Genomic DNA, 25,723 nt, shown 5'->3' on the forward strand with positions numbered 1-25,723 from the left:
TCGTTTGTCTGTTTATTTGTGGATGAAGGGACTTTTCTATAATGTGAGAACATGAAGTGCACAGCAAACATGTTTCATACAATTAGGTAAGACGTTTGCACCCTGGCCAGTCAGTAAAGTTTCTGTTACGCCTAATTTAAGAAACTAACTAGTCATTAATGCTGAAGTATCTGCAACAGCTAGTTGGTGGAGTATTGCTGTCATAGATACAAACCACGAAAACTGAAAAGCTCTGTCTGGCGTACAGCAAGCCGACAGCATTGGACCGCGCCCCTTACCCTCCACTGCAGTCTACCAGTCAGAGTTATTTCACTGTAGCTGCAGGAAATAAAAGGTAAGAATTTTTCAACGGCAGAGGCTAGCGTAAATGGGAAAAAATCGCTATTCGGTACTCTTTATAGTTATTAGGACAGCAGGTGGATTATGTTTGCTACCTGAGACAGTTCATGCACAGGTGCAAGACCTTTTACTAATTGCAAAATTACCTTCTGGGGCCGCCGGCGGTTTCTTCTGGGCCAACTGCGGCGTCTTCTCTCCTGTAACAAGCCATCAGAGACACGTCAGTCTGGTTGTAAAATCGGCCTCTCTTACAACTGTGCTTACCTTGATACTCTTTTCATGATATTTACGTATACTACTGGCCATTAAAATTGCTACACCAAGAAGAAATGCAGATGATAAACGGGTATTCATTGGACAAATATATTATACTAGAACTGACACGTGATTACATTTTCACGCAATTTGGTTGCATAGATCCTGAGAAATCAGTACCCAGAACCACCTCTGGCCGTAATAACGGCCTTGATACGCCTGGGCATTGAGTCAAACAGAGCTTGGATAGCGTGTACAGGTACAGCTGCCCATGCAGCTTCAACACGATACCACAGTCCATCAAAAGTAGTGACTGGCGTACTGTGACGAGCCAGTTGCTTGGCCACCATTGACCAGACGTTTTCAATTGGTGAGAGATCTGGAGAATGTGTTGACCAGGGCAGCAGTCGAACATCATCTGTACCCAGAAAGGCCCGTACAGGACCTGCAACATGCGGTCGTGCATTATCCTGCTGAAATGTAGAGTTTCGCAGGGATCGAATGAAGGGTAAAGCCACGGGCCTTAATACATCTGAAATGTAACGACTGTAACGCCGGAAATGCATATCCTCCTATTTCCAGCTATTGTACTATAATTTTTTTCCTTATTTTGTCACCTGAAGATATGACATTTCTGTCTCTTTATATATTGTAATTGTTTTTCTTTTTGTACATATATATATATATATATATATATATATATATATATATATGTCGATGTATAATTGGTTGTTTTGTAAATATTATTTGTATTTATACGCTGGGTCTGGTTCTAGAGGAAACTGCTATCGAGCGATTACATCGATAGGTCGTGTGAAGAATCAAAGTGTGTAGGATCTTTGGTAGTGTTAACTCTGTCGCGTGGAGCGCGGGCAGAGAGGGAGTCTGGCTGGAGTAGCGAGTGGAGCAGGTGTGTTGTGTGACGCTCCCGCGAGTTGCCGCGCTTTCGGGGTTTGGCAGCATGTAATTGCGCTCGACTTGCGATGATAGTTTCTGACATGGTGTCGCGGACGGGAAGCATTAGCTGGCGCACATCAAGAGCCCGTTACGTCTGGTAACCGGGTCGAGAAGAAGGCGCGCCAACATCCAGCTTCTGCAACAGCGACGGCCGACAATGAGTGACTGTCGCCACCTCCTCGATCGACGGCTTCAAACCTTCAATCAACCAACAAGGATGACTGGAAGCACGTAAAGTTTTGGAACTGTATGGCAGACCTCAGCTTTTCAAACTTTTAAAATTGTTGCATCACAAAATTACAGCTACTTAGCATGAACCTTTGTTGCTCATTGTCCCAATTGCATTACCAAGCAGGGTCCCTTCCTTTTCCGAAATGAGCCCGAATGTCGTTGAAATTCAAACGCCAGCATCATTTTATTTCACTGCTTTAATTTCAAAGCTCAGTTAAGGTACTCATAGCTGGCTGCAATATTTAGATTGCACAAGCACAAATTAAGAGTGTGAGTTTTGTTACCGTATTTTAGTTACCTGTGACTGCAGCTCAGCTTGGTACATACTAAATTTTACTATTGTTAATTGTTCAGAATCATTTAATTCAAGTTCAAAGTTAAATCCCTTATTTCTAAATTGCATAGATTCAAGTAGCTTTTGAAATGATTGTTGAGGTAGTCCAAGACTAACCGTATTTTACTGAATTTCGATGTGCTTCAGAAAGAAAGCTCACTATTAACTTCAGTCACTAAATTAACTTTCGATTTTCCGGTTTTATTAATTCTTTTGCTAAATTAAGTCAGAGTGTAGGGAAATTTATTACTTCTGACAAACTTTCAGTTTTCACACTACACTTGTCAACCTTCAGTTGCCACGCTTCTAGTGCTAATTATATGTGTAATAATCTTTCTTTTTCAGTTACTATAGTAATTGTCCTTAGGACTGGCGACCGTAATTTCCCCAAATCTCAAATATCTAATTACCGCTAGTTGATTGTTAACGTAACGGCAGCACATTTACTTTCTTTATTAACTTTACCCCTTTTTCAAAATTAATTTCCATCAGTTTCATTAGCATTTTTCCTTTCATGTAGATGTAACCCTTTCCTCCCTCTTTACCGACAAATTAACCTCGGTGACGATTGCTTTTCCCAAATTTCCATTAGGTACACGCGGTTTAATTTTTCACTGTCATTAAGGTCGATAAGTGAGGGGGAGGTTACACGACCACTGTTCAAAGTGCCGTCAATGCGAAGAAGAGATGACCGAGACGTGTAACCAACGGCACCCCATACCATCACGCTGGGTGATACTCCAGTATGGCGATGACGAATACACGCTTCAAATGTGCATTCACTGCGATGTCGCCAAACACGGATGCGACCATCATGATGCTGTAAACAGGACCTGGATTCATCCGAAAAAATGACGTTTTGCAATTCGTGCACCCAGGTTCGTCGTTGAGTACACCATCTCAGGCGCTCCTGTCTGTGATGCAACGTCAAGGGTAACCGCAACCATGGTCTCCGAGCTGATAGTCCATGCTGCTGCAAACGTAGTCGAACTGTTTGTGCAGATGGTTGTTGTCTTGCAAACGTCCCCATCTGTTGACTCAGGGATCGAGACGTGGCTGCACGATCTGTTACAGCCATGCGAATAAAATGCCTGTCATCTCGACCGCTAGTGATACGAGGCCGTTGGGATCCAGCACGGCATTCCGTATTACCCTCCTGAACCCACCGATTCCATATTCTGCTAACAATCATTGCATCTCGATCAACGCGAGCAGAAATGTCGCGATACGATAAACCGCAATCGCGATAGGCTAATATCCGACCTTTATCGAAGTCGGAAACGTGATGGTAGGCATTTCTCCTCCTTACACGAGTCATCACAACAGCGTTTCACGTGGCAACGCCGGTCAACTGCTGTTTGTGTATGAGAAATCGGTTGGAAACTTTCCTCATGTAAGTACGTTGTAGGTGTCACCACCGGCGCCAACCTTGTGTGAATACTCTGAAAAGCTAATCATTTGCATATCGCAGAATCTTCTTCCTGTCAGTTAAATTTCGCGTCTGTAGCACGTTATCTTCGTGGTGTAGCAATTTTAAAGGCCAGTAGTATATAACGCTTCACTTTTTGTCTGTAAATATACATTGAAAGCATTCTTTTCCTGCTCTATGGCCGTTTCTGTTTCTTTATTCCATGTCCTAAAACCTCCCTTATTTTAATATGAGGTAAATGCTACAGAGTATTGGACAAATTTATTTGTAATATAGGTTAATAATAGTTTACAAAGGCAGGGAACGTCTTGATAAAACGGAGAAAGGCGTAGCCTTATAAAAATTAAAAATCCAATATCAAAAGAAGAAAGAAAAATACATTGCAAGAGCTTATGTGATGGTCAAAGAAAGAGACTATCGGTAGAGGATGTCACAGATGAACCTTACTGGGCTGATATCCTGATGTATAAAGAACTTTATGTTTGTTTGCCAAGAAATAGAAAGGCTCCAAGAAAGGAGGTAATAAACGCTGGGCCTATAAAATAGGGTGGTACGTTACTAAAATTTAGAATGTTCCGCTTGTTTAATATGTGTTATTGAAATGGACATATTCCAAAAACATAGAGAAGTTTCGTTGGCATTCCTTTAAAAAGAATAGAAAAACCTAATGACTTTGGCACTTCTAGAGGGCTGTTTAATAGATACAACCTGTAAGATTCATGCCGCAGTTACAGGGAGAAAAATATAATGGATTGTGAAGGGAACGTCATGCACAGTTAGTGTATTCATTATAAAGTAGTTAACAGAAAAAAGACGTAAATTTGATCCATAAACGCTTATATCCTCCATAGATTATATGAATGCATTTGATTGGGTAGATAGAAAAATACTAGGGAGCTTGTCAGAGAAAACAAGTTATTCTCTACACATCATGAAAGATTGTTTTTTTTTTTGTGGTTTTAGGGCGCACAACTTCAACGGTCATTAGCGCCCAGACTATGTTAGGAATGCACCGCGAGTCACAAGTTTAAAACAGCAACGAAACGGAAAACACGATAAAAGACAGACTGAGGTATAGGATTAGAAAAAGAAAACAGCATAATCAAATGTCCTTAGAGAGGGTTGTCAAATTGATAAAATGAAGAACGCGAGCAGCTGCTCGTGGGTCATCCGCTAAAAGGGCTTCTAGAGTACATGGCAGGCCAAGATCAAGACGCAGTGTGTTAAAATCCGGACAGGACGTTAAAATGTGGCGGACCGTCAGCAATTGCCCACATGGACAGAACGGTGCCGGCGCAGCCGTCAGCAGATGGCGATGGCTGAACCGGCAGTGTCCAATTCGTAACCGGGCCAAAACTACCTCCTCCCGCCGAGAAGGACGTGAGGAGGACGTCCAAGCCACGGGAAGAGGTTTCAAGGCCCGAAGCTTGTTGTCTGTAAGTGCAGCCCAATCGGCATGCCACAGCGATAAAATGCGCCGACAAATTACCCTGCTAAAATCTGACGAAGGGACACAACAGGAAGCTGTCCGAGGCTGGAGGACCGCAGCCTTGGCCGCGGCATCTGCAGCTTCGTTCCCAGAGATACCGACATGGCCAGGAACCCACATAAAGCTAACCGGAGAACCGACGTCCACCAGCTGCTGAAGAGAGCGTTGGATCCGGTGCACGAAAGGGTGAACCGGGTACGGATCACTGAGGCTCTGGATAGCGCTCAGGGAATCGGAGCAGATGACATATGCAGAATGTCGGTGGCGGCAGATGTAAAGAACAGCGTGGTAGAGGGCAAAGAGCTCAGCTGCGAAGACCGAACAATGGCCATGGAGCCGGTATTTGAAACTTTGTGCCCCGACAATAAAAGAACACCCGACCCCATCATTGGTCTTAGAGCCATCTGCATAAATGAAGGTCATATTAATGAACTTCGAACGAAGTTCGACAAAACGGGAGTGGTAGACTGAACCGGGGGTAACCTCCTTCGGGAGCGAGCAGAGGTCAAGGTGGACGCGAACCTGAGCCTGGAGCCAAGGTGGCGTGTGGCTCTCGCCCACTCGAAAGGTTTCAGGGAGTGAAAAATTAAGGTGTTGAAGGAGGCGACGAAAGCGTACTCCAGGGGGTAGCAGGGCAGAGACATACAACCCGTATTGACGGTCGAGAGAGTCATCAAAAAAGGAACGATAAGACGGGTGGTCAGGCATTGCCAGTAGCCGACAGGCATACCGACAAAGCAGTATATCGCGCCGGCAGGTGAGTGGCAACTCACCAGCGTCAGCATGAAGACTCTCGACGGGACTAGTATAAAACGCGCCGATCGCAAGTCGTAAACCCCGATGTTGTATGGAGTTGAGGCGGCGTAAGATGGATGGCCGTGCAGAGGAGTATACGAAGCTCCCATAATCCAGCTTGGAGCGGACGATCGACCGATATAGGCGAAGTAGGACGGTTCGATCCGCTCCCCACGACATACCACTGAGAACACGGAGGACATTTAGAGAACGGGTACAACGGGCAGACAAATATGACACATGTGGAGACCAACTAAGTTTCCTGTCAAATGTAAGACCTAAAAATTTTGTTGTCTCCACGAATTGGAGAGCAACGGGACCGAGTCGTAAGGACGGTGGGAGAAACTCTTTGTGGCGCCAGAAGTTAATACAGACCGTCTTCTCGGTAGAAAAACGGAAGCATTGGCGACACTCCAGGAGTAAAGACGGTCAAGAGAACGCTGAAGACAGCGCTCCAGGAAACACGTACGCTGCGCGCTGCAATAGATGGTAAAATCGTCCACGAAAAGGGAGCCTGATACATCAGCTGGGAGGCAATCCATTATTGGATTGATCGCTATGGCGAAGAGAGCGACGCTCAAAACTGAGCCCTGTGGCACCCCATTCTCCTGGCGAAAGGTGTCCGACAGGACAGAACCCACACGTACCCTGAACTGTCGATCCATTAAAAAGGAACGAATAAAAAGAGGGAGGCGACCGCGAAGGCCCCATGTATGCATGGTGCGGAGAATGCCCGCCCTCCAACAGGTGTCGTAAGCCTTCTCTAAATCAAAGAACACAGCCACGGTCGGGTGCTTCCGCAAGAAGTTATTCATAATGAAGGTCGACAAAGTAACCAGATGGTCAACAGCAGAGCGGCGCCTACGAAATCCACATTGTACATTGGTAAGTAGTCGTCGAGACGCGAGCAGCCAAACCAATCGAGAGTTAACCATTCGCTCCATCACTTTACAGACACAGCTGGTAAGCGAGATGGGTCGATAACTGGAAGGCAAGTGCTTGTCCTTCCCCGGCTTAGGAATCGGGACAACAATAAACTCGCGCCAGCATGCGGGAACATGTCCCTCAATCCAGATGCGATTGTAAGTACGAAGAAGAAAACCTTTACCCGCAGGAGAAAGGTTCTTCAGCATCTGAATATGAATAGAATCAGACCCTGGAGTGGAGGACCGTGATCGGCCAAGTGCGTTTTCGAGTTCCCGCATGGTGAATGGGGCATTATAACTTTCACGATTCGAGGAGCGGAAGTTAGGTGGCCTAGCCTCCTCTGCCTGTTTGCGGGGGAGGAAGGCAGAGTGGTAATGAGCGGAGCTCGAAACCTTTGCGAAAAAGCGGCCGAAGGCATTGGAGACAGCCTCAGGGGCCACAAGGACGTCATTCGCGACCTTCAAGCCAGAAACTGGTGAGTGGACCTTAGTGCCAGATAGCCGGCGCAGGCTACCCCAGACAACAGAAGAAGGAGTAAAACTGTTGAAGGTGCTTGTGAAAGCAGCCCAGCTGGCTTTCTTGCTTTCTTTAATAATACGACGACACTGTGCACGTAATCGTTTAGAATTGATACAATTCGCCACTGTAGGGTGGCGTTTAAAGGTGCGTAAAGCACGTCGACGAGCACGTAAAGCGTCTCTACATGCTTCGGTCCACCAGGGGACCGGTACGCGACGTGGAGAAGAAGTAGGGTGAGGGATGGAATATTCAGCAGCAGTGAGAATGACTTCCGTGAGGTGTGCGACCTGACGATCGCAGCTTGTGAAGGTTTCATCCTGAAAGGACGCCCTGGAAGAGAAGAGCCCCCAGTCTGCTTTGGAGATGGTCCAACTAGATGAGCACGGAGAGGGGGTATGCTGCAGGAGATGGATAACACACGGGAAGTGGTCGCTCGAATATGTATCAGAAAGTGCATATCACTCAAACCGGCGTGCAAGTTGGGGAGTACATATAGAGAGGTCTAAATGGGAATAGGTGTGAGATGTGTCCGAAAGAAAAGTAGGGGCGCCAGTATTGAGGCAGACAAGATTGAGCTGGTTGAAAAGGTCTGCTAACAGGGAGCCCCTCGGGCAGGATGCTGGAGAGCCCCAAAGGGGATGGTGGGCATTGAAGTCTCCAGTTAACAAAAATGGTGCAGGTAGCTGAGCAATAAGTTGCATCATGTCTGCCCTGGTAACGGCAGACGACGATGGAGTGTAAACGGAACAAATGGAAAATGTAAAAGTGGGGAGAGTAATGCGGATGGCAACTGCCTGCAGGCTGGTGTGCAACGGGATGGGATCGTAGTAAATATCATCCCGGACCAGCAACATAACCCCTCCATGAGCCGGGATACCTACCACAGGGGGTAGGTCAAAACGCACAGAGGTGTAGTGTGCCAAGGCAATTTGATCGCATGGGCGTAGCTTCTTTTCCTGGAGGGCTACGACGAGCGGACGGTGCAAGCGGAGCAGCAACTTCAAGTCCTCTCGGTTGGAGCGAATGCTGCGAATATTCCAGTGAATAAGTGCCATCGTAAGAAGAAAAGGAAGATGAAAGAAGGGGTCACCTCGATGGCCGCTGAGGGCCTGACTTCGAGCGAGCACTGCCGCCGCTATCAGTAGGCGGACAGTCATCGTCCATTGGGTCTATAGGTTCATCGGCCATCTCGGGAAGATGGCCGGGAGGGGAAGCTTCCGCCGCCGGTGAACGGCCAGATGTTCGGCTACCAGCGGTGCGGCCAGGCGAAACGGATGACGGCCTGGGGCGGCAACCGCTGGGTGGCGCAGGAGAAGAAATGCGCCGTGGCGGAGAAGGAGAACTGTGCTTCCTATGAGCCTTCTTGGAAGGTCGTTTGGTGGAAGTACCGGTCGAAGGCTGGGAGGTCGAGGTACGTAGGAAGTCTGCACGGGACGGTTCCTTCTTGAAGGCCCGTGCATCTGACTTCGGGGTCTTCGTCTTAGCAGAAGCTGATGAAGGGGCTGGTGTCTGTGGGGTGATGGGAGGAAGAGGAGACGTCGACCGCGCGATCTTAGCACTGGCCGAACGGACGACCGTGGTGCTGAAGGTCAGATCGCATGTCTGGGTTGCCACCTCCCTGGTAGTCCGAGGAGAGGCGAGGACAGTACTGTATTTCCCCGCTGGGAGCAGCGTGGGTTTCCTACTAGCCAATAGCTTGCGAGCAGCCGAGGTGGACACTTTCTCTTTGACCCTTTCTTGGATACAGCGTTCTTCCTTATAGACAGGACAGTCGCGGGAGGATGCGGCATGGTCACCCTGACAGTTCACACAACGAGGAGACGGAGGTGGACAGTCACCCTTATGGGCATCCCTGCCACAAGTGAAACATTTAGCAGCATTGGAACAAGACTGTCGAGTGTGATTGAAACGCTGACACTGGTAGCAGCGCGTAGGTGTCGGGACATAGGGGCGAACAGAAATAACCCCGTATCCCGCCTTGATGCGCGATGGCAGCTTAACACTATCAAAGGTCAAGAAAAGTGTCCGGGTCGGTACAAGATCATTGTTGACCTTTTTCATGACCCTATGGACAGCCGTCACGCCCTGCTCAGCGAGGAAAGTTTGAATCTCCTCGTCAGTCAATCCGTCGAGGGATCTAGTATAGACCACACCACGAGACGAATTCAAAGTTTGGTGAGCCTCCACCCGGACAGGGAACGTGTACAGGAGTGTGGCCTGAAGCAGTTTTTGTGCCTGAAAGGCGCTCTCAGTTTCTAGTAATAAGGTACCGTTACGCAACCTGGTACAAGATTTGACAGATCCGGCTATGGCATCTACGCTCTTCTGAATAACGAAAGGGTTGACAGAAGAAAAATCCTTTCCGTCCTCAGATCGAGAAACGACGAGGAACTGTGGGGCAGGCGGTAGGACTTTTGTCACTGTTGGCTGGTCATGTTTCCGTTTTTGGGCAGAAGTCGAGAGAGATGGAGTGAAATCCATTGCGGAGGAATCTCCCATGATTGCCAGCGTCTCCGATGGCGCGCTCCTTCCTTGTGGGGACCCTCTCAGAGGGCACTCCCGCCTTAGGTGAATGTTTACACCTCAGGTCACACCTCCTGAGAAACAGACGGAGGGACCAATCGGCATGGTCAGAAGGTATCAGCTCAGGCAATCACCCCTCCCTGGGCCTGGCCTTTACCAGGGGGTACGTGCGTGCCTTACATGTCTACCCAGGGCGGGGAATTACGCGTTACCCCGTCACCAGCTACGCGTGCGAACGCGTGGGTCGGCCTTCAGGCACGCACAGGGACGAAGGAAGAAGAGGAAAAAGAAGAGAGAGAGGGAGGAAGAGGACAGACTGTCTCAAACGCCGAGGCGGAGACCAGAGAAGGCAAGGAGAAGAAGGCAATGAGAAGGCAAGGAGAAGAAGGCAATGAGAAGGCAAGGAGAAGAAGGCAATGAGAAGGCAAGGAGAAGAAGGTAATGAGAAGGCAAGGAGAAGAAGGCAATGAGGAGGGAAGGAGAAGATGTCAAGGGAAAGAGTAAGGAAGACAGTGAGGTGGAGAAGAGCAAAGAAAGGAACCAACCAAAGGAAGGAAGAAACGAGAAGTGAAAAACCAAAAAGACCACAATTATAGGTCGTGGAACCGTCCGTCTCCGGACGCAGGCGCTAACTACCCCCGTGAGGGGGATGGACTCCTTTTAGTCGCCTCTTACGACAGGCAGGAATACCTCGGGCCTATTCTAATCCCTGGACCCGCAGGGGGGATGAAAGATTGTGAAAGATACGTGCACAGACATTAAAATAATTTTTAAACAGATGCAAGAATTTCAGATATAGTACCGTGAATCAGGGTGACACACAAGGGTGCATTTGGCTACCAACATTATTTAATATGTGTGATGTCTTAATGTTTGATGGCTTTCAGTCCTGTGCCAGGATAACTGTGCAATTGAAATAAATTAGTATCGTGCTATGTATCTTATGAGTGTCCGCTCCATTAGCTGAATGGTCAGTGCGTTGGATTGCCACGCACGGGGGCCCGGGTTCGATTCCCGGCTGGGGAATGAGATTTTCTCCCCCCAGGGACTGGGTGTTGTGCTGTCCACACCATCATTTCATCCCTCTTGTCGACGCGCCGGTCGCCCAATGTGACGTCGCACTGCACGCCATACGCTCATTTCATTTCTTAGGTGTACCTTCACTGTAGAGGTGAAACCGTAGGGGCTAGACAATCTCAGTTCGGAGCCCTCATCTTTAATGCTGTGTAGTGTTTAATGTTGGCCCTGCATGTTGGTTTTAAAACTTCTGCTTGTGAAAGGCTGAGGGTAACTAATGTATTCCCCAGCTTTAGAGTGTTGTTGAGGCAATGATCTCAACAAAATGTCTGAGGGGGCCCATCAGGCTGAACGGTCGGTAATTTTCTACGAGACAGTAGTCTCGCTGTGGTTCCCAAGAGATCACTACCTTGGCCACCCTCCAAAGCACAGTTAAGTGTTCGTTGTGGAGGATAACATACGTGATATGACTCAGGTAATCTGTTACTTCGGCCGAGAATTGATTTTAGTGGCGGTTGGACAGCAGTTTTCCTAGGTGTGGTGTGCTTCAAAGCCGACGTGATTTTCCATGCATGAGTATTGTTGAACTGCAAGTCGTCTGACTTCATAGACTGTTTCAGAAGTGAACGCTTGATCTGATGGACCGACGTCGGGCATGAACGTCGCTTCTCGTTTTCTGACAGTCGGCTTCCCCTTCTCCACTGCGTAGCGGACACGCCGTCTGGCACTATTCCAGTGGTCCCCAACCTGGGCGAAATTACCCCCTAAGGGATAGAATGAAATTTTCTGACGGATAAAAATTAAGTTTCTGCTTCAGTCTCGAAACTAAATTATTTTCAAAAGATCATTACTATTATCACAATTTTGTAAGACTAATGTTAATTATAAAAGTTATCGATAACTACATTTCTCAATTAGTAGCATTAATGAGTTGGAAGTTAGAGGTTCCTCACATAGTCCACCCACTAAATATATATGTTGTAGTTGGTTTCGTACATTACTGATGATAAAAGTGAGACATATGCTGCTGTTGTTGTGGTCTTCAGTCTGGTTGGATGCAGCTCTCCGTGCTACTCTATACTGTGCAAGCTTCTTCATCTCCGAGTAACTACTGCAACCTACATCCTTCTGAACCTGTTTACCGTATTAATGTATAGGCCTCCCTCTAGGATTTTTACTCTCCACGCTTCCCTCCAGTTCTAAATTGGTGATCGATCCCACGATGCTGCAGAATGTGTCCTACCAACTGATCCCTTCTTCTAGTCAAGTTGTGCCACAAATTCCTCTTCTCCCCAATTTCATTCGGTACCTGCTCATTAGTCACGCGATCTACCCATCTAATCTTCAGCCGTTCTTCTGTAGCTCCACATTTCGAAAGCTTCTTTTATCTTCTTATCTAAACTATTTATCGTCCATGTTTCACTGCTATACATGGCTACACTCCATATAAATACTTCCATAAAAGGCTTCCTGACACTGAAATCTATACTCGATGTTAAAACATTTCTCTTGCTCAGAAACACATACTTGGCCATAGCCAGTATACGTTTTATAACCACTTCAACCATCATCAGTTATTTTACTCCACAAATAGCAAAACTCATTAACTACTTTAAGTGTCTCATTTCATAATCCAATTCCCTCAGCATCACCTGGTTGAATTGGAGTACATTCCATTATCCTCTTTTTACTCTTGTTGATGCTCATCTTATATCGTCCTTTCAAGACAGTGTCCATTCCGTTGAACTACTCTTCGAAGTCCTTTGCTGTGTCTGACAGAATCACAATGTCATCGGCAAACCTCAAAGTTTTTACCTTTTCTCCACGGATTTTAATTCCTACTCCGAATTCTTCTTTTGTTTCCTTTACTACTTGCTCGATATAGAGATCGAATAACATCAAGGAAAGACTACAAACCTATCTCACTCCCTTCTCAACCACTGCTTCCCTTTCATGCTCCTTATAACTGGCATCTGCCATTAACGTATACGTAACAAATGATAATATCTCAAGAAAATGTTTCCTCCACGTTGTAAATGGTTCCTACAGCAGTCCATAGATTGCTCCATTACTCGCTTCGAAACAGATAAATGAATAAATTGACATCATTACACAGCAGTAACTACATAAGGGTTACTACAGTGGTATACAAGTTTTTTATTACTATTACTATTATTATTAAAATGATTAAACACAAATCACTAATTTCCTGAAGTAGTGAAATTTCTGCCAGTTCAGAAGTAGAGAGTGCAGCAATGAAGTAATTTACGAACAGTAAGTGTAGTGCACCCATCTCAACTTGATTTCGAACTCAGTTGGCCGGCCGAGGTGGACGAGTGGTTCTAGGCGCTACAGTCTGGAACCGCGCGACCGCTACGGTCGCAGGTTCGAATCCTGCCTCGGGCATGGATGTATGTGATGTCCTTAGGTTAGTTAGGTTTAAGTAGTTCTAAGTTCCAGGGGACTGATGGCCTTAGAAGTTAAGTCGCATAGTGCTCAGAGCCATTTGAACCTTTTTAAGTGAGTTGCAGTGTGCACATCAACCAAGTGGCGCAATGGAGAGGAGTAATACAGATGAAGCATGTCCACCATCACTATGGATAGTTGGCTTTCTTTTCTGAGAAGAAGTTGTGGGTAGCACTTACGATGCACCACAAAATCCTTCGCCATTAATTGTAAAAAACACACACAAGCGAGCGCGCAGACAAACTAAATTTCATTTATCTTTCATAATTTTAGAAATAAATGAGTTCCAAGAAAAGTCTTTCATTCTACATTTTAGTTAGGTGCTGAAGTTGGTATGAGGGGGAGGGGGGTGGGCAACGGACGGTACGGGAGGGAGGGAGGAAGGGCGCGGTACTAGGTAATGTCTGATTGCACTCAGGGGTAATGGACTAAGAGAGGTTGGGAATAGCTGCACCAGTGCCTACCTGATGAAGCGCGATTCCACATGCTGGAGCGCCAGGTACACAGCTCAAGGTGTTTCTAAATAATCAATAAAAATTTTCCGGGTTTGTGATCGCATTGTCAATACGTAAAACTACCTTTCGTTTCGATCACTCTTGCAAGTGTCCTCCTTCATGGTGATTTTGGTTACTGAAACAAAAACACATTTTAGAATGTCACTTGCAGCAGTGACCGAAACGTTGGCTTGGTTCAAATGGCTCTGAGCACTATGCGACTTAACTTCTGAGGTCATCAGTCGCCTAGAACTTAGAACTAATTAAACCTAACTAACCTAAGGACATCACACACATCCATGCCCAAGGCAGGATCCGAAACGTTGGAAGTTTTACACATTGACAATGCGGTCACAAGCTCGGAAAAATTGTATTGACTGTGACAATGGCCGCGGAAGCCTACGTTTATATGTGTTTCTAAGTGTTCACATGTTTTCTGCGCGCTCGCTATATATATGTGTGTGTGTGTGTGTGTGTGTGTGTTTTACAATTAATGGCGAAGGATTTTGTGGTGTATCGTAAGTGCTGCCCACAACTGTTGACGTGCTATTCAGAAAGTGGGTGCCAAGTGCGATGTCAGTACCTCCTGAGTCGGTTTAATGATGCCCAGGGTCTCCTGTGACTGGCTTGCCAAATGTTGTTGTGGTGTGACAAGTGCAATCGCTGCGTGGCACTGCGGTAGTCACTGTGGTAACAGCTTAACTGCTGTGGTCTATTAGCAGTCAGTTCCTTGTACAAGGTCCAGTCCGTACACTCGCGGTTCAGCATCCGGCGCGGTTCTGCACTCAGCAGTGTAGCTGCCGAGTACCGCGTAACTCGTAAGCGAGCAGAGGCCAGATCGTTAACAACAGCTACGCCGAGTGCTCTTGCTATGACTATTATCAAGGTACGTGTGACGTGTGCGTCCCAGCATGGGACTCGCGCTCGTGTACATCCGCCCCCTGTACGACGCACATTCGGCCTAGGATACGTTCATGGAGTTTTTTGCCGTTAGAGCTATGTTGCAGCGAGATGTGTAACGTTGAGCACTGCAACGACGCTGACTCGCGGTGCTACGAGGTGCGACAATAAAGTAATGAGACTGGTTTTCTTTCTTCGACCATAGATACTAGTAGACTGGCCTTGCTGTGCAGAAGCTATGGGGGTAGTGTGGCTCCAACATAAACCACGTGGCTGTTGGCAAAACGTGGCGGGATTTCAAATCAGCGGTCTGCCATCCTATGTTTGTTTCGGATTTTCCCCACATTTCTCAATTGACTGCCAAACGCTTCCAACAAAAACTACTTTCTTATTGTGAAAAATTATGCCAGAACTACATTTGACCTGGACTTCTTCAAAGTACCATTTATAAAATCTAACAAATACATCGAACGCCACTCTGGTGGGCAGCGGTACGAAATTACTATAAACTATCAACTATAGTAAAATGTCGTTAAATTCTTTTAAACAGTAAGAGTGGGCTCGTGTCAAAACTTTAAACATTGTACTCGCCACGTTTCGAGCTTTAGTCACTTATAAAAGAAAATGGGCTATTGGAATTATGTCAACTATAGGTGTCAAAACTGTTTACTTTAGGAGCAGGTCCATTTTAGAGTAACAATTTTAGGTGCACTTCAAAGGTTCAGTTCCCACTATTTTTACAAAAGTTTAAACTATCAGTTTAAGAAAAATGATATTTTAGATGAAAGGTGAGACTTTGCAGTTTCAGAAAATAATTTTGGAGCCTAGGTTTAAAAATGACAGACACTGTAAATACAAATTATAGATATACATTGTAAATAATAACTAACCTATCAAAACACTTCTCCTCGAAGTGCTTCGAGCAAAGGCGAGTATGTGCAAACGGCTTAAAGTTTTTCTGTTTCAAGGCCTGTATCCAAAGCTGCCTTCGGTTTTCATCCTTACAGAACCTATGAGTAGGAACGAGAAACGATTATACTTACTTCTGTAACCGAATTATCACAGATACTTTCCAGAATGTAATATGAGTCTGACTTTACAGGCATCACTTTCAACACTTTAATTTACGTGATACTCTATTTAAAGTGTAAAAAACATATAAAAGTCACTTCAGCAGATTTCAATAAACGCATCTGCACTATCTTAGACACACTTACACGTGAAATGTAATGCCATTTCCCCGACAAAACGCTGAGTACAGCCATAAGCGCAACACGAAACAACCATGTTTTGCCAACATTCACGTGACTTCAGCCCAGAGATGTTGGAGCCACGAAAATGACGTCAGGGCCAGTCTATTATATTTATGGTCGAAGTTTTCTTTGCAAGATGTGGCAACCCTGCAGGCTTGCGTAGGCACAATATCTTTGATCTTGGTGTATAAGCTGTTTCTAGTCGAAGAAGCACATTGATGCAACTGCTCACTCGTGAATTAAGTTGTAATAAGTTAACACGTGTTTGTGTCTCTCGTCACGGAAACGGAACCACATAATATTAAGCAACGGTATGCCATTTCTTTTTGCGTTAAATTGGGTGAAAACGCGACGACAACTTACGGTAAGCTTCAGAAGAATTTTGGAGAGGAGGTTATGTCAAGAGTTCAAGTTTTTCGTTGGCATAAAATATTCAGTGAAGGCAGAACGACTGTTGAAGATGAAGACCACAGTGGACGACCGTCAACTTCACGGACGGATGTCGACTTGGGCAGGACGCGTGAACCTGTACGATCTGATCGAAGATTACCCGTGAAAATGATTGCAGAAGAACTGAACATCAGTCGAGAAATGGTTCGTCTAATAATAACTGAAGATCTTGGTAAGAGAAAGATTTTTGCAAAAATGGTCCCCAAAAATCTCACACCACAACAGCGAGAAACACGGAAAAATGTGGCAGCCGATCTGTTAGAGCAAACGGAAATCAATCCAGAATTGTTGAGCCGTGTTATCACTGGTGATGAAAGTTGGTTTTTTCAGTACGATCCAGAGACAAAACGCCAAAGTTCTCAATGATGCTCAAAGGGGTCACCCAGACCTAAACAAGCTCGCATGTCAAAGTCAAAAGTGAAATTCGTGCTTGTGTGCTTCTTTGATCCCAAGGGAATTGTTCATAAAGAGTGGGTGCCTGCTGGACAAACAGTTAACCAATATTACTACAAAGAAATTTTAGAAAGACTTCGTAAAAGAGTTCTTCGTATCCGTGCCAACATTGCTGATAATTAGATTCTGTATCACGATAATTGGCCATCCCATACTGCTCTGTCAGTACAACAATTTTTAACCTCAAAACAAATTTCAGTACTACCAAAGCCACCTTAGGATATTGCTCCGTGCGACTTTTTTTTATTTCCAAGAGTCAAAACGGCGGTCAAGGGACACCATTTTCAGACAACACAGGGTGTCCAAAAAGCTGTGACGAGGGTCTTGGAGGATGTTACAGAAGATGAGTTCCAGAAATGTTACCATCGATGGCAGAAGCAATGGAAAAAGTGCGTGCAATCAGAAGGGAACTACTTTGAAGGACACAACACTAAACTTGACTAAAACGGTAAGCAACATTTTTTTTCACATCAGTATCATTACTTTATTGTCGCACCTCGTATATTGAGTAAAGTGCTGATATCTCCTGTTAATGTCTCTCTGGGAGCTGCATGGCGATATCGGCACTGTATAAACGCCATTGAACTTGACCCTGATGACCGTGGCCTCTAGCCTCTCGCTGTTCGTGTGGCACATGTCTTTGTGTGTGATGATAACTGTTCCAACTTTTTGCACGGCCGGTCGTAATTGGATGCAAAAATACGGAGAAGAGAGATTGTCTACAAGTTGTGATACGCCCTCTCCCTGGTGTAACTGCAATACGACGTGTTACGAATCGAAACTGGAGATGTCCTCTGTTCACTGTCAAGCGTTCCGCCGGAAGTACCGACGACTAACTCCGTATGGCGTAGATATTCCTATTCCAAGCATGTATGTGCTGCTCACTGCCTGTCCCCTTACTCAGCTGCAGCAAACCCTTCTCATCAAAGGCTCCAAGAACATTAGAAAGCAACGACTTTTAATTCAACTGATGTTTTATACATAGCATTTAGGCTTAAATACAATTTAATGTTTGGATAACAACAATGTAGGAAAAGATAGATCGCTACTTAGCGTAAAGAAGACACGTCAACTTGCAGACAGGCACGATTAAAAGATGCTAAGATATAGCTTTCGGCCACAGACTTCGTCAGTGAACACACACACACACACACATACACACACACACACACACACACACACGACCGCCAACTCCCCCATTTCGGGCCGAGCAGTTGCTTGCTTGCTTGCTTGCGCGCGTGTGTGTGTGTGTGTGTGTGTGTGTGTGTGTCTAATACTTGACGTTTCTTCTTTACGGTAAGTAGCAATCTGTCTTTTCCTATATTGTTGATATTCCTACATGGAGTTTTCACTGTTTGATACTCTGTTTGATCTCTGTGGTTAAGTGATTTCTAATTCAAGGGCGTGCTGAAAAGTAATTTTTCATTCTGTTCTGAGTATCAGCTGCAGTACTACATACACCCCGTGACTTTTCCGTTTCGCTGGCGCAAGTTGCAACCCTATACCGATAGAGGGCTTGCAACTGTAACATGTAACATGGCAATCTGTAGCGGAACTATGCCGATGCGTTAGAAACAGCGTGCTGTAATCGGGTTTCTAATAGCTGAAAGTTTCTTCCACACACGGAGCGTGCGCTCCTTCAGCATGACAAAGAAAGAACACTTTCGAGAGCTCTGACATCTGCGATAAGTCAACGCCTTGAGTTCACTGTTATCGATTATCCTCCGTACTGTCTAGACTTGGCTACAACCTATTTTCACCTGTTTGCAAAACCTGAAGAATACCTTTGAGGACTTCACTTTAAAAGAGATGAAACCTTTCAAGCAGAGGTGAGGTTGTGGCTCCGTCAACAAAGCGCAACATTGTTGATACCGTCAATGTATGATGTCTTTCTTTGGGTGAAATGTGCTGGTCACCAGGGTGAATGTTGAAAAATGAGTATGTAGACATCATAAAAAAGACATCGTGAATAAAGATTTTGTTAAGCAATCTTTCATGAAAAGTCATGTTTATTTCTGAGGTGCTTTAATTATTCAATATTAAGTGAAATGTGGTATCATGTGATAAAACAGGTGTGTGAATCGAAATATTCGATCTCTATAGTTCAATCACTTCTACAGGCCCGTTCTAGAAACTGTCTCTAACCGAGTTAGAATGTTTTTATATCACTTTTTGTTGCTGGGAATAAATTTTGCCAAAATTAGACGTAAGTTATAAAAAAGGGTAATCAAAACAGAATATTTTAATCGCTTACTAAAAAGCGATCATATAGATTTACGTAAAGTGATTGTCATGGAAGGAAAGATGAAATCTCAGACAATAGATAAAAGTGTATATTATGTTACACTAGAACGAACTTTTAATATGTGGAACTCCATGTTAAACAAAGAGCTTTCAGTCAGCAATATGTACATTACTATTCACGGAAGAATTTATTTATGCTCGTTTCTGTAGTGAAAATAAAATACGTTATAACTGATTTTTGTGCTAAATAAATGTTTTACTGAATATGTACAATTTTTATTTTATGATTGGAGTTCTGTACTTACAGTCTGAAGAAACGTACATATAAAATAACTCTGATTTTTCATCGGACAAATCCGAGCACTGTGATAGTACGAAATTTAACAAACCTCTTTTGTTGCGGCAACCCATACGGGTACATGCCCAGACACGTGCCGGAAGACACGTACATACGTTGCAGTCTTCCATCTTCGTCTGACCGGGTATGCAACCTGAATAAAAATAAACTGTTGATTATTATAAATTTTTAATACCATATCGACTCTTCTTGTTACATGGCAAATAATACACAATGATACTGGTATCTACATGTTGAATACGCCTGTTCAGTTCAGTCTGTGTACTATCGCTAAATAATTAAACGTACGTAAGCCATGAGAGGTGTTCGAAAGAAAAGGTACGAGACAAGACTGTGGGTGGAACTGAGGTCTTCATTCATAAGTAGTCACCAAAGGTTCTGAGCACAATTATCTCACTGTTTCACGAGCCGAAAGTTTACAGAATTCGTGTGGCTTTAACAGGAGCCAGTTCTCCATTACGTCCTTCAGCTCGTCGACCGAGTTGAAGTATTTCCATTTGCGATGTCTTTTAGCGGACCAAACACATGGAAATCGCAGAGCGACATATCCGGGCTTTAGGACGGATGCTCCCACCTGAAGTGGGCCATCACACTTTGTGTGACCTTGGAGACGTGAGGATGTGCGTTTTCGCGGAGCAGAATCACTCCTTCCGTGAGCAGTCCACGACGTCACATGGGTGTCTCACGGTAAACGTCACAGTTAATGGTTTTTCAGTGGTCGAAGAATTCGATGAGCATCGGATATCGGACGCCGAAAACGACGGTGAGCATCAGTTTGCCATCTGAGGTCAAACCTTTGTTTCTTATGGTCAGCTGGCGAAGCTGCGTTCACGTCGCTAGATGTCTCACTACCTTATATCAAAGCGGCATATGCAAATTTCAGTCAGTTTTGTTGTTACAATGTTTCATACCTTTTCATTTAAACACTCCTCACAGTATAAAAGGCTTATTTAATACTATTTTAGCTTTCCCTAAAAAATTAAAAATAAGATGTCAGTCATTTTCTGAGACGATATTCCTGTTCGTAGAGAGTTCACTAGGGTGGCTAGCACTTACAAGGAGCGACAAGGCAAGGAATGAAGGATGTGGTTGGAGCTGAGATCGACTTCGAGACGGATTAACACCTTAGTTTGAAAGGATGTAGCAGACATCGCTTCAGAATAGTAATGCGATGCTGGTGTTGAAAAGTGCTTTCTGAGTCTATTGAGGAGTAGGTCGAAGGATCTAGTTCACATCCGTCTTAACAGGGTGCTAATTGGAAAATTTACAAGAATTTCTGTTTTTTGTGAATAACTTCTTCAGGAAATTTTTGCTGCAGCAAGAGCTCCATGAACCATGTAGTCAAGAATGTCGCCACCGGAAACCACGTTCGCATTTGGGCGTTGGGGTGCAAACAATCAGTAGTACAAACTTTCGCCGGCAGGAGCCTCTAGTCGTTTATCGACCAAGGAGTTTGTTATCTATAGAGATGCTGTAACGCTGTAAACTTGCAGTCAGCGAATTATGCTCTCCGCCTTATTGTGAAAGTCAAAACATTGTGAACAGCGTATGTGTATCCTTGCGTTATTCATCGAAATTCAAGCTCAAATTTGTGAAAACATGGTCATTCGTCTTACCTACGGATACACAAACAGAAGTGAAAATTCTATTACATTCTATAGGTAAATGTTTCAGCTAAAATAATAATTTTGGTTTATATGTGGAAAATTCCTTTCGATGTTTACTCTCAGTAGCTTCAAACTATCATGTTTATAGTATGTTACACTGACAAAATAATAGTACTGACCTTACGCCTTATCATAGAAGGAAGATTAAGGAAAGGCAAACCTACGTTTCTAGGATTTGTAGACTTAGAGAAAGCTTTTGACAATGTTGACTGGAATACTCTTTCAAATCCTAAAGGTGGCAGGGGTAAAATACAGGGAGGGAAAGGCTATTTACAATTTGTATAGAAACCACATGGCAGTTATAAGAGTCGAGGGGCATGAAAGGGAAGCAGTGGTTGGGAATGGAGTGAGACAGGGTTGTAGCCTCTCCCCGATGTTATCCAATATGTATATTGAGCAAGCAGTAAAGGAAACAAAAGAAAAATTCGGAGTAGGTGTTAAAATTCATGGAGAAGAAATAAAAACTTTGAGGTTCGCCGATGACATTGTAATTCTGTCAGAGACAGCAAAGTACTTGGAAAAGCAGTTGAACGGAATGGACAGTGTCTTGAAAGGAGGATATAAGATGAACATCAACAAGAGTAAAACGATGATAATGGAATGTACTCCAATTAAATCAGGTGATGCTGAGGGAATTAGATTAGGAAATGAGACACTTAAAGTAGTAAAGGAGTTTTGCTATTTGGGGATCAAAGTAACTGATGATGGTCGAAGTAGAGAGGATACAAAATGCAGACTGGCAATGGCAAGGAAAGCGTTTCTGAAGAAGAGGAATTTGTTAACATCGAGTATAGATTTAAGTGTCAGGAAGTCGTTTCTGAAAGTATTTGTATGGAGTGTAGACATGTATGGAAGTGAAACATGGACGATAAATAGTCCCAGGAAGTCACAAGAAGAGAATAAAAGCTTTCGAAATGTGGTGTTACAGAAGAATGCTGAAGATTAGATGGGTAGATCACATAACTAATGAGGAGGTATTGAACAGAATAGGGGACAAGAGGAGTTTGTGGCATAACTTGACAAGAAGAAGGGACCGGTTGGTAGGGCATGTTCTGAGGCATCAAGGGATCACCAATTTAGTATTGGAGGGCAGCGTGGAGGGTAAAAATCGTAGAGGGAGACCAAGAGATGAATACACTAAGCAGATTCAGAAGGATGTAGGTTGCAGTGAGTACTGGGAGATGAAGAAGCTTGCACAGGATAGAGTAGAATGGAGAGCTGCATCAAACCAGTCTCAGGACTGAAGACAACAACAACAACAACAACAATAATAATAATAATAATAATTAGCACACCTGGAAAGACGTCGATTTTGTTCCGATGATGGCATACGCCATGTGGGGGATATCAGATGTACTGATAATCGTTTCAACGTCGTCTGCCAACAGAGAGCGCTGCGGCGTACTTGCCAGAGTCAGGGCGCCACCTTTGTCTGCCCTTATTAGGGAATGCTCACATCCAGAAGGCTCGGTGTGGTGCAAACGTGTGAAGCTAGCTGGTAAATATGTCACGGAGGCGCACTCGTGTTTAAAAAAAATGGCTCTGAGCACTATGGGACTCAACTTCTGAGGTCATTAGTCCCGTAGAACTTAGAACTAGTTAAACCTAACTAACCTAAGGACATCACAAACATCCATGCCCGAGGCAGGATTCGAACCTGCGACCGTAGCGGTCTTGCGGTTCCAGACTGCAGCGCCTTTAACCGCACGGCTACTTCGGCCGGCGCACTCGTGTTTACCACAGCCAACTGAGTTTCAAAGGAGCCTTTTTGTGGCCTTCCACTTGACGGGATTGTAATTCCGGAGAATTGCCACAGAGGTCTGACATGCTGCGTATGTTGTGCAACGATGCCTTGTGTGAGTGGTCACGTGAACCTTCTCACACCTCTTAACGAGGTTCTGGACGTCCACGCACTACAAACGCCCGCCGGGATAGTGGTATTGTAATTGCAGCAACGACAGATCATACAGATAACACAGCACAGGCCTTGTGAGCCGGTTATTAGCAGAGGAATACGGACACACCCAACTCCAGCCCGTCTTCCACTCACGCCAGCATCGACGTGCACGGATCGACTGGTGCCGTCAGAGGATCGTGGAATGTGGAATGGCGTGCCATGGCCTTCAGCTATGACAGCACTTTCTGTCTGCACGCAAATGATGGGCGTTTACACGCATGACACAGACCCGGTGAGCGCCGTCTTGCAGAAAGCATTCGTCCGAGACACAATGGCCCCACCCCAGGCTTCATGGTGGGGGATGCGATAAGCTACAACTGTCGTTCATATTTGGTGTTTCTGGAGGGCAAGCTCACCAGCACTATGTGCAGAATGTTGCTAGAGCCGTTCTTTTGCTGTTCTTGCAACAGTAACGTGATGTGTTGTCCCAACCGAATAATGCTCGCCCACAGGCTCCCCGTGAAACTCAACGTGCCCAGAAAGACGTGCAGCAACTTCCCTGGCCAGCACGATCTTCACACTTGTCTCCAATTGAATGTGATAGGACGAGAATTGACTCGTGCTTCAACCAGAAACTCTTACACAGTTACGTGAACAGGTTGTGCAGCCGTGGAACAACGTATGCCAGGACAGCATTCGCCGTCTGCACGATAGAATGAAGACCCGAGTCAGCGCCTGTGTTGCCGCTGGTGGATGTTACACCACGTATTAGTGTGGGTGTTTCAGCATGGGTCGATACCTGATACCTCAGAACCGCTGTTGCTATTGATATGTGTATGAAATCTTATGGGACTTAACTACTAAGATCATCAGTCCCTAAGCTTACACACTACTTAACCTAAATTATCCTAAGGACAAACGCACACACACCCCCATGCCAAGGAAGGACTCGAACCTCCGCGGGACCAGCCGCACAGTTGCTATTGATATGCTGCAACAATAAATCTTGAGTTAACTGGAAACTCTAAAAGGGTGTACTAATTTTTTTTCCGGCAGTGTACGTACATTCACGAAGGACAGCGCACGGAAAAGCTATTGGATGAAGATATTATGACGAAATATAGCTCTCCAACCATATACGGTACAGTAAGTTCTGTATATTCTCAGAGTTCGGTTTGGTCGAACTTCAGTGTCATGCGTTCGGACCAGTTCCTAGCATATTTTCGTCGTTTTCCTCATCCACGCAGAGTAAGTAATTTTTCATAATTGACTGCAATGTTTTAGTGTGTGATATTTATTTGACAGAATGTGATGTTAAACTTGTTTTCCCTTGCTGTTAGCAGGTGGTTTCACAGCAGCTATGCATGCTTTACATATTTTACTTCACTGTTAACGATTAAGATACTACAGTGAGAAAATGTTGTGACTAGCAGACAAATTCTTCTTTTTCAATTTTTAGCATATTAAGCCTTTTTATGTCTGGTTATTCTATTGTGTGCAAATTCTTATGATGGAAGATTTTGTTTGTTTTAGGAACTGCAATTTTTTTATGTATGAGTTTTTCAGTGTTATCAAAAGATGTTCTCGTCAGTACCGATGCAATAGCCCATGATACTGCTGTTGATATCAAGAGTACGTTTTACAGTGGCTTAGAAGCAAGCAAATAATACAGGAAGAACCTCAAGTCTCTCCAGCAGCCGAACTGTCATCTGAAGCGATGAAATAGTCGTTTCAGTCCTATGATGAAGTCGTTGCATGAGAAGAAGAGTGTCTCTGACTGGTTAGTAGTGTATCTGGTGTAAATGAAGAGCTGCCACGTCATTTTGCCAAGACAAAATTTGTGTCGTTCTCACAAAACGTGGCGCAACTTTGAGGCCGTCTGCATTAAAAATTAACGTTTATTCTGTGACAGTATATGACTATGTCAAGGCTACACTTGACACTTGCTTTCCACATCCTAGAAAAATAAGCGATCAGTAGCAAAGTGTAGCTCTGGCACCTGGTTTCACAAGTGATGAGAAATGTATGCTCACAGAATTCCCTTGACTGAATTGTCAGTAAATTCTGCGTAAGAGTGTAAACAAGACTGTACACGAGATGTGAATGGTCTCTTGGTAAGCTTCGCCATACACGGCACAGTGACTTGCGGGTTATGTACCAGGTGATCAAAAAGTCAGTATAAATTTGAAAACTGAATAAATCACGGAATAATGCAGATAGAGAGGTACAAATTGACACACATGCTTGGAATGACTGGGGTTTTATTAGAACCAAAAAAATACAAAAGTACACAAAATGTTCGACAGATGGCGCTTCATCTGATCAGAATAGCAGTAATTAGCATAACAAAGTAAGACAAAGCAAAGATGATGTTCTTTACAGGAAATGCTCAATATGTCCACCATCATTCCTCAATAATAGCTGTAGTCGAGGAATAATGTTGTGAACAGCACTGTAAAGCATGTCCGGAGTTATGGTGAGTTATTGGCGTCGGATGTTTCCTTTCAGCATCCCTAGAGATATCGGTCGATCGCGATACACTTGCGACTTCAGGTAACCCCAAAGCCAATAATCGTACGGACTGAGGTCTGGGGACCTGGGAGGCCAAGCACGACGAAAGTGGAGGCTGAGCACACGATCATCACCAAACGACGCGCACCTGTCGGATATTTTGTGAACTTATATATATATATATATATATATATATATATATATATATATATATA

The 25,723-nt window shown here is 44.6% G+C and overlaps 1 protein-coding gene across 1 annotated transcript in view; it reads right to left on the bottom strand.

Annotated features, from left to right (window-relative positions):
• The window catches only part of LOC126101084 (serine protease inhibitor I/II-like), a 32,985-nt gene extending 13,424 nt beyond the window's left edge, over positions 1 to 19,561 (bottom strand). The window contains exons 1-2 of the mRNA XM_049911761.1: positions 19,465 to 19,561; positions 486 to 536 (exon numbers count right to left, since the gene is read on the bottom strand). Coding sequence (XP_049767718.1) covers positions 486 to 536; positions 19,465 to 19,543 — 130 coding nt within the window. The 5' untranslated portion in view covers positions 19,544 to 19,561. The remainder of the gene's footprint in view (positions 1 to 485; positions 537 to 19,464) is intronic.
• Between the last annotated feature and the right edge of the window lie 6,162 nt (positions 19,562 to 25,723).

This window comes from Schistocerca cancellata, chromosome 9 (assembly GCF_023864275.1).
Source record: "Schistocerca cancellata isolate TAMUIC-IGC-003103 chromosome 9, iqSchCanc2.1, whole genome shotgun sequence".
Classification (NCBI taxonomy): Eukaryota; Metazoa; Arthropoda; class Insecta; order Orthoptera; family Acrididae; genus Schistocerca; species Schistocerca cancellata.